We start from the raw sequence: 8,748 nt of genomic DNA on the forward strand, positions 1-8,748 counted from the left end.
TACAGTAGCTAGTCGCTAAATAGCGCATTATGCTAGCTAATAATAGGTCTACTCGTGTGTACTAATACTAACTCCGTGTATGTCTGGGCAACCGCCCTGACCGGAGGTGTAGCCCCGGTGCCAGTCCAGCCTCTGGGACAGGCCCGGACACGCGGAGACCCGGTGTAAGTGCTGAACAGGAGAGCAGGGGAAAAGAGATCACTAGTGAAAAAGGTGCGAAAAAAAGGAACAAGGAAGAAAAAGTGTAAAAGAGGAAGAAAGGCTTTTTGTTGGAGCCCCGTCCTTGGGTTGCTGTTGTTGTCCATATTCCATCTCTTTTTTTTTCTTTTTTCTGCTTTCCGAGGAGAAAGCTGTTGGGGAACGTGGAGTCCCTCGTGGTGAAAGGCTATGTAAGCATTAACGCGGCGGCTCTGACAAAAGACACGGGCAGGATGGAGAGTTACACTGGAAAACTACCAACAGCGAGATTGCTGAGACAGTGCCGGCCCGCTGAGCCGCCGCACGACCGGTTTTGAGAGTAGCCGAGTTTTCTTGCCGCAAGGATGAAACGTTTCACCAGCGGCGCTCCCAAGTTCAGAGCTTCCCCCTGACAGGGGAATAACGTTTAGCTGGCCGTGGAATAGCTTGCGTCGGCCAGGGCCACGTAACACTACACCGGCCAGTAGCCGAAATAAGACCATTCCTCGTTTTTTGCTCTACGGTTGCTGGTCTTGTGGAAAGTGCCACTCGAGTGGTCAGGAGTGCCACTCCTAGGTGTAGGTTTGTTACAGGCACGGCCAGGTTCACCCAGTTTTACCTCCCGCTGCCTTGCATTCGGAAAGCTGCAGTCCCCAATCAAAACACAATATATCTGCAAGGGGCTACTACCCAACAGCTAAACACTAATTTGTGCTGGTCGGAACGTCGCTTGCACTCCAGACGGCAAGCCGGGGAAGTGGTGGACGCCTGTGCAGTGCAGCGTAGTTACGCCCTTACGAGCGCTCAGACAGCGCAGCCCAGGAGACAATCAGTTTAACGGAGTGCAAGATACGGCACAAAACAGCAACACGTCGCGACGCGGGCGACCACACCCGCGACGGCAGTCCCGAGAGGCGTCCGACGCGGACAGTGCCCGACAGACGGTGAAGGTACGACTGAAAGTGCGTCGGGAGGGTACCGCTCCGAGGGCTGCCTAGGGGCACAACGGGCCCTGCTAATGCCGAGCCTCCGGGGCCTTACGTCCCCTGTCGGTGGGGCTGCTGCCGCCGCCAAATGGGGCAAGCGAGAGGCGTTTCCGCGTTTTATAGGGCGGGTTTCAGCAGGCCCAACAAAACAAGATCTCAGGAAGCACTTACGTTGAGGCGGCGTACCTGAGAGCTGCCGCCTTTCGGCAGTTGTTCTCTACACTTCGTGGTAGCCCAGCTGGGGAAGACGACACTACCGAGAACGGTCCTAGCTGGCAGTACAAAAAAGTAAGAGAAGCTCCTGCTGTACTCTGTTGCAACATCCAAACATCGTGACCAGGGACGCCGGCTCGTTGAAGAGCTCCCTGATAAGCAGCTAAGACGCCGGGGAACACTACGTTTTCCAGAGAGGTTACCACGTTACTGCTCGCGACTACGAGCAACTGCAAAGCAAAGTGCTGTTTGGCATGCGAGGTGGCGCGCCAGTGTCAACTGGTGATGCGGTGAACCGGAAGTCTGAAAGGGTGCTGCATGCAAGAAGACGAGCAGCAGCGAGGGTTCGCAGGTACAGCCTAGCGTTGCGGGGCATGCTGCTGCGCCCCCCGCGAAGGCAAAGAGACAGTGCGAAGAAAGACAGTCGATCTGTTATTGACTGTTTCCCGTCGTCCTTGTTCTTGCTACCCGTGACGCCAAGGTAAGCAGTGAATCTTTCTGTGTGCTTGCGGGGATCGGGCTCTTCCGATAGAAATCAGTTGGAGATGTGGACGGAAGGCCAGGGAGAGTGCCCCGGAGTCCCCCATTTAGCTGATTTTGTCGTTTTGATCAGGTTTCTGCGGTGTAGGCGCTGATATCAGGAGTTGCTCTTTGAAGTAGTAGGGTTTGGAGCTTATGAAGACAGCCGCGTGGTTGGCGGGTTCCTGGGCGCTCTCGTTCCTCCCCACACGGAGAAGTTTTCTTCTCGCACGCTGCGGCCCGGCCGTAGACCTTCGCGTCATTGCTGCCGCCCGATAGTGTTTACGGTGTGTTGTCACGAGATCCCCATCTGGGTCTCAGTCCCGCTAACGCGTGCCCGGTAGAGCGATACGTAGTGCTCACTTCTCTCGGATGTCCTAGTATGCGACTACATACCACCGTGGCTTGTTCCTTCTCTGTGGTTCGCGGTGGGCCATCATTTGTGCTCGGGTCACTGAGTTCGCCAGCTATTTGCAGAAGCACTCAAGAGCTGGGGCATTCGAATGCTCGAGCTTCCGGGGGTGCGAGCCTCCGATGGCACCAGTGGTTGTGGCCCCGGTGCGGGGGAGTTGCTCTTACAGGGCACTAAGGTGCTCTGCACTTGCCGGGGACCTCGCCCACATGAGGAAAGAGAGCTATGTCAGCAGCGGAGTGAGAAGCGCGTTTTCCCGTTGAGTTGCCATGAATGTACTGACCTCGACTCCTGTAATTCTTGGTATCAGACAGTTGTGTGTGGTGTTACATTCAGATGGTTCGCATGAACGTGCTGGCAGATTGTCTGAAAACTCTCGTCAACGCCGAGAAGCGCGGACGGAGGCAAGTGCTCATTCGACCTTCTTCGAAGGTCATTGTAAAGTTCTTGCAATGCATGCAGAGGCGGGGCTACATCGGGGAGTTCGAGATTGTCGACGACCACCGGGCCGGAAAGATTGTCATCGAGCTGCTGGGCCGGATCAACAAATGCGGTGTCATCTCTCCCAGGTACTTCAGGAAGACTGCCGTCGCGTTCCCGGAGTTTGCATCACGGGTGACTTCGTTGTCCAGTCAGTTTGGCGGCAGTTACTGGTTCTCCGGAGGGAGGACACTCCTGTAGAGCAGTCTGGTTGTGGTGGGTAGTGTGTACGCCACGCCAGAATGGCTGCTGGAAACCTCGGCCAGCAGTGACAGGTGAGTGAACCGGCTTGCCCTGTAGTAATAGTAGAAATCAGTTCTGTGTTTGTAGGGATGAATTTCCTGTCAGTCTGTTGTTCACACGTGTAAAGAGGCGTTTATGTGTCTCCCGGAGTCGGAGAGGTGAAGCCTAAGTTTACCGTTACTGTAGGTAGCCGTGTTTTACCAGGGAGACTCGAAGGGTCCGACCCCGAACTCGTTCTCCAAGGAAACGGAGACTTCACTGTTTTGACAGTTTTGTGCTTTGTCGCGATTCAGGTTTGATGTGAAAGTCGACAAAATTGAGCAGTTCTGCTCCAACCTTCTCCCTTCGCGTCAGTTCGGTCACCTGGTGTTGACAACTGCGTATGGGATTATGGACCACGAGGAGGCAAGGCGCAAGCATACGGGAGGCAAGATTCTCGGTTACTTCTTCTAAGCTGCTTCGAATCAATAATCGGTGTACGGTCCTGGTTCTTAGGACCAAGAATCCGAGGATGATGTACCTGTGGCTTTTTCGTACTTGACCGACTTACGGGCCACGCTTAAGTGGAGGGTGTCCGGTCGTTTTACCCGGGTTTACACGCTTACATATCCTGCAAAACTTGTGTCACTCCTGCTGCGAGTCCTGTGCGTACTTCAACGCTGACCAAAGCGTCTTCAAAGCACTGGAGCACTATCGTTGACAGGCGACGGGAAAATATCCGCTACTCCCGTGGCGACAAACGAGTCACAGTCACTCGCAAGTATCACGTACGCAGAATAATATAGTACCTCAGGCACACGCATACGGGTGCCAAAACGACGGCAACACAACTCCTTTTGGCGTAGTGGGCTCCCTCCTGCTCTCCTAAGAGTGATGAGTGGGGGAGTTCTTAGTTGCAAACGGTGCAGGAAGGCGCTCCAACGGGCAAGCTACTACTGCGTGCCGGTGCGGGACTCCATGTCAGGGGGGGTTTGTCTGGCCTAGAAAACCACGTTCCAGCGGACAGTTTCAGATTTGTCGCGCACCTGAAATCGAAAAAGTATCTTCACTAGGCCCGCCCAACCTGGGACCGAGCCGCGCCCGACTTCTTTGCTTCACAAAGTTCTACTTGCAAAACAAGCTGCGTCATCCACGTGCAGGCAAATGATCGGTTGCCCCTATACGAAAGTTCCATTCATATTGCCGGTCCCCTGCGCGCCTGCTTCCTCGATTGCAGCAACACTGATGGCTAGTATGGCTTGTTCGGTTTCCCTGACCGAAGGTCCCTCCCCGATGACAGGGGCGGCTGCGGCTCGTGCGTTAGTGCGCTGACTGCGAATGCAAACAATTGTACACTGGCTATCGCCTCGACGCGCGGTTCATGGCCGTCATCCATGCATTGCGACTGATTACGAAGAAAGGACGGACCGTCGCAGAAGTCTAGGCTTTTCGGCGGCTAACCTTGCTCTAAATCGTTCACTCGATCGGCACTGCCCTTATCTGATCGCTTCGGAGTTCGAAGCAAGGAATGATGCCGTTTGAGGGCTTCGGGACGTCTAGACGCCGTGGCGGCGCCCGTGCTCATCAGGCGCATCAACCGAACACGGTGAGCGGACGCGTCTGTGGTGTCCCAAGGTGCCAGGCAAAAACTGTTCACAGCTGTCGTCATCTCCCAGGACGTATGCGCGCAGTTCTCGTTGACGTGCCTTTCTTCTTCCCGGAGCACGTGAAGCCTCGGTTTGGCGCAGGCGCCACACGCCACCCCACTGGCTGGTCGGTCGGCAGAATCGGTGTCTTTCGTGGCGCAAGCGGATGCCCACCTTATGCGCAAGATCGGTCCCACCCCACGTGTCCGTCGTACATGGATGGTTTCAGCACTTGCCGGCACCTACACTCCCAGCAGCGTTCCGAACAAACTAAGCGTGTCTCACTACTCGTGCAGGGCAACATAAAGTGTTCTCGAGACGGCTTACCGGGGGCTCCGAACGCCTTTTTTTCTGGTGTTCTTTTGGGAAAGCAGTCGGCGCAGCCCAGTACGGCAGCCGCAGAAACCGCGAAGGAAGGGCAGCGGGGGTACGCGCTGCGTCGTTCTTGGACGGCATATTTACCGGCTTACCGGTGCCTTATAATGGTCGAGTTCCCTCCCGCTTAGAAATGAAAACCACCGACTGGAAGGGGTGTCGTCCATATCACTCATCCCATGTGTGTAGAAAATCCTGCGACGTGTGCGAACCATGGCCAGTTTTTTTTCCTGAGGTGTCCAGCCGCTGCAATTCCGAGTTTGGCAGTTTGCTCCTTGGGTCGTTCTCTCGGGCACACGCGTACGTGGCACTGGTTCTCGCAGGTGTGGCTTCAGTCTGTCTTAGAAACACCGAGCCCGTGGAGGCCCCACGCTGCACTTCCGAGGCATGTCCTTTTCCTGAGTGCCTGCCGCGGGAAGCTTGGAGCGTCGGCCCTACCCTGGTTCTGTTTTTGTTAGGCATGCGGGGCCGGCGCGTATACGGACTGCAGAGCAGGCGGCGTTCCTGTGGCCAGGCATTACAGTGACAGTCTGCACTTCCACGAAGTCTGTCCTCCCGTGGCGACATCGTCGTTTCAGGTGCGGACGCCGGCGCCGTCGCGTGCGGGACAGTAAACAGAGATTACTTAGAACAAGCGATCCGTTGAAGCCACCATTGCAGCTCTGCGCCCTGAGCGCGAACACCTCACTGCTGTGGCTTGTGCCCTTTTTCTCGGACCTTGTCGGTGTCTTTCCATTCCTGACCCCGGGAGACCCCGCTGATATTTTGCGCATTGTTTGTCGAGAAGGGTGAGCAGTTACTGGGAATGAATGCTATAGAGTGGTGAAGCTCCTGTATCCGACAGCAGTCGCTTTTGTATGAATGGTGACCGGAGATATGTCCTGCATTTGATCATAGCCGTGTGTGTCCGTTCCCTGAACCTCACTCAACGCGTCTGCAGGTGTGCGCCTTGTGAACGGCCACGAACCTAACAACAGCAGGGCAAGACGTCGATAGTGGGGTCGTGTGCCCTTAGCAGGACTGATTGCTGCGCCGCGAAAAGCGGCCGAGGAATCAGTTTTGAGCCTTGTTTGAATCCGTTTCATGTGGCGTAATCCAGAGCACTCGGCGGCACGTCCACCACTGTTTGCGTGTGGGCACACTAGCCCCGGGGCCCGCGGTGTCGTGGAGAAATATCGTTTACAAAGTATGCCCACAGGGCGATCAACAGATTCTCGATGCGAACACCTCCAGACGAGCAGGAGGCTGCGATGGCGAGCGTAGCCCGTGAGGTGGCGCAGAAGACTGTGCTGACGCTGGTCGAGGAATTCATTTCACAAGGCGACGAAGCGCCAGCAGATCGCGCGGCACAGGTGTTGAAGCTTGCACTTGTTTTCTGTGAGGCGAGTGGCGCGAACTCGCGGAGGGCTGAGCCCGCTGACCCAGCGCCTGCCTCGTGCTCCACCTCGTGCACCCCAGGTGTTGCATGCAGTTCGGCATCGGATACCAGTCACGCAGCCGAACCTCCGCAGCGGCCGCCGCCCCCTCTGGGCGGCGGCGCGCACTTCGCTGCGCCACGGGTGTTGGTCGCTCCAGATAAGCTGAAGAACCCTTCGTCGTTTTTGAAAATATACGGAGATCCGCTGTGTTTTGCGGGTTCCCGAAATCTCGTGGCAGGGTACCGAGGGAACTGGAAATGTGCCAAGTGCGGCACCGTGAACTTCCCTCGCCGGTTCCGGTGCAAGCAGTGCGACACCGAACGGGATTCCGAAGGTGACCAAGTCGTATTTGAGTATGCCACGAGTGTGTATAAGCAATATGTGGCGCAGGGGGTTTGGCCTGAAGACCCGGGAGACACAGTGGACATTATTCAACCAGCCACGCTGTATGCGAGCCCGCGTGCCTGTCGCCGACTGAGGCATATGGGTGGAGGCAGACACCAACGGTCCCGCGGCCGGCGGCGTGGAGGGCAAGATACCAGGAACAACTCCAGTACGCAAGGTGCGCTAGAGGAGTCAGCGGCGCCGCAAGGTCAAGGGTTTTCAAAAGGATTCCGGACCGGCGCAGTAAGTTCCTGCGATGTCCGTGAACCGCGCCGGCGAGTTGCGCCTTCCGAAGGCTGCATCGTGGGTGCCACGGAGGAGTACAGTGGTCGGGATGAAGTCGAAGAACATCTTTCTCCCCGGTTCGCGGCGATGTTACAAGCAGATCTATGTCACGTGTATAATGGCGCAGTGGAATGGGAACAACGTGAGGGTGGGTGCACGCCGTGTATCGGTGACAGCAGCTCGGTACGAGAGAGTGTAAGGAGGCGTGACCCTGTAATTCGATGAAAATTCAGTCGCATGGCGTGGGCGACGATCCGTGATGACAGAAACTTGTCACTGATTTGTCACTTCTCCCCGAGGTGATTTGTGTGGTAGTGGATGCAGAGGTGACACGCGTACCAGCGGGAGTGTTCGGAGTAGCTGGTTAGAGGGAGAGCGACTCACCTGGCTATAGGACGCAGCACCCATTTCGTTGAATTCATATTCGCCTGCGTGTATTATATTGATTTGCGTGTCAGTCGGTACTGATGTAAGGGATTTAGTCTCCAGGCAGACGCTGTGCAGCCATCCAAGAACCTCGTAGTTTGTCGTGTTGCTGACACTGACGGGCAGTGTGGTGGAGAGACTGGGCCCTCAGCGTCACCCCTTCCATGAAGGTTTGTGCCCCTTTCATTTCAGGCGGGAAGTGCGGGTGCAGGCGTGTGGGTGGAAGGAGGGCATGATACAATCAACGCCTGGAGGATATGTCAGGCAGTTGTTTCGCGTGGAAGCAGATGTGATTTGCGTCAAATAGACCACGCAGATAGCTATCCCGACCATGTTTGTGCATCGCAAAACCACCGGAGGGAATTGATCTACAGAGCGGACGTGGGGTTACCGTTGCAGAGATCGGATGCGGGGGTGGCTGGGACCGGCTAGCAGTCGATTAGTGTGTGAACGCGACTCTTCCATCACCGGCATCAGAAAGAGCTCAGGTCGGTTCGAGTCTGGAACTCTTCACGTTTCCAAGTGAACGTTTTTTCACGCAGTCGTGTATTGTACAGTTTTCCGGAAGCTTGAGTCCTGCTGACGCTTGACGTCTCTTGGGAGTCTCGACACGAGTGTTTCACCCTATGTGGTGATGCATCTGCCCAGGCACCCAACAGGACGGTTTTGCGTTTCCGGCGCAGTGGAGGTGCCGATGAAAGAGCGGGTCACTTTCGGTAGCAACCATACCAATTATAGAAGACTGCTGCTCTTCCCGGCAAGCACAGTCGGGAAGGAGTCCGCCCGAAGCGTAGGATACGGGTTTGATAGGTGTCTCAGGTGGGAGGTGGTGAAGCGTCTTGTCCGATACCAGGGAGTGCACAAGTGGACGTAGCAGGTGTGTGCGATGTCGACCTTCGTGGGTGTTCAGATCTGCTGTCGGTTTGTTGTGAAGGGACCCCTGTGCTTGTACAGTTGACGATACTATCGTACCGAGCGCGGGGCTTACAGTTGTGTGGAGCCCGACAAGCGAAAGTGCCTTTGAAAAACAAGGACATGCTCTCGTGGAACACGCTTGGTTCCTGTGTGTTGCTCAATGTGACGATGTTCTGCGTTCTGGAGATGTCCTGAATGCTCCGATCAGTGTTGCGTCTGTTCCAACGTGCCCACAGTTTATCCAGAAGTAGTAGGGTCGCGAGCCGCTGGTTCCGTCGGGAACGCGTCTC

General features: G+C 55.9%; 2 protein-coding genes across 2 annotated transcripts; both read left to right on the forward strand.

Moving 5' to 3' along the window:
• Positions 1–1,733: 1,733 nt before the first annotated feature.
• CSUI_010375 (40s ribosomal protein s15a) lies at positions 1,734–3,852 on the forward strand. Its single transcript, XM_068070479.1, has 3 exons — positions 1,734–1,857; positions 2,644–2,876; positions 3,324–3,852. Exons 2-3 carry the CDS (start codon positions 2,644–2,646, stop codon positions 3,481–3,483), a joined length of 393 nt encoding a protein of 130 aa, XP_067917544.1. The 5' UTR covers positions 1,734–1,857; the 3' UTR covers positions 3,484–3,852.
• Positions 3,853–6,200: 2,348 nt separating this feature from the next.
• Positions 6,201–7,342, forward strand: CSUI_010376 (zn-finger in ran binding protein and others domain-containing protein; the record flags this gene model as incomplete). Its single annotated transcript, XM_068070480.1, has 1 exon — positions 6,201–7,342. The coding sequence occupies exon 1, from the start codon at positions 6,248–6,250 to the stop codon at positions 7,340–7,342; it is 1,095 nt and encodes a 364-aa protein (XP_067917545.1). The 5' UTR covers positions 6,201–6,247.
• Between the last annotated feature and the right edge of the window lie 1,406 nt (positions 7,343–8,748).

The sequence above is a fragment of the Cystoisospora suis genome (genome assembly GCF_002600585.1).
Source record: "Cystoisospora suis strain Wien I chromosome Unknown contig_7278, whole genome shotgun sequence".
NCBI classification, from domain to species: Eukaryota; Apicomplexa; class Conoidasida; order Eucoccidiorida; family Sarcocystidae; genus Cystoisospora; species Cystoisospora suis.

Coding starts and splice junctions, on each gene's coding strand:
- CSUI_010375 (XM_068070479.1), top strand. CDS start 2,644: ATGGTTCGCATGAACGTGCTGGCAGATTGTCTGAAAACTCTCGTCAAC. Junction 2,877..3,323: donor TGCGGTGTCATCTCTCCCAG/GTACTTCAGGAA, acceptor GTCGCGATTCAG/GTTTGATGTGAAAGTCGACA.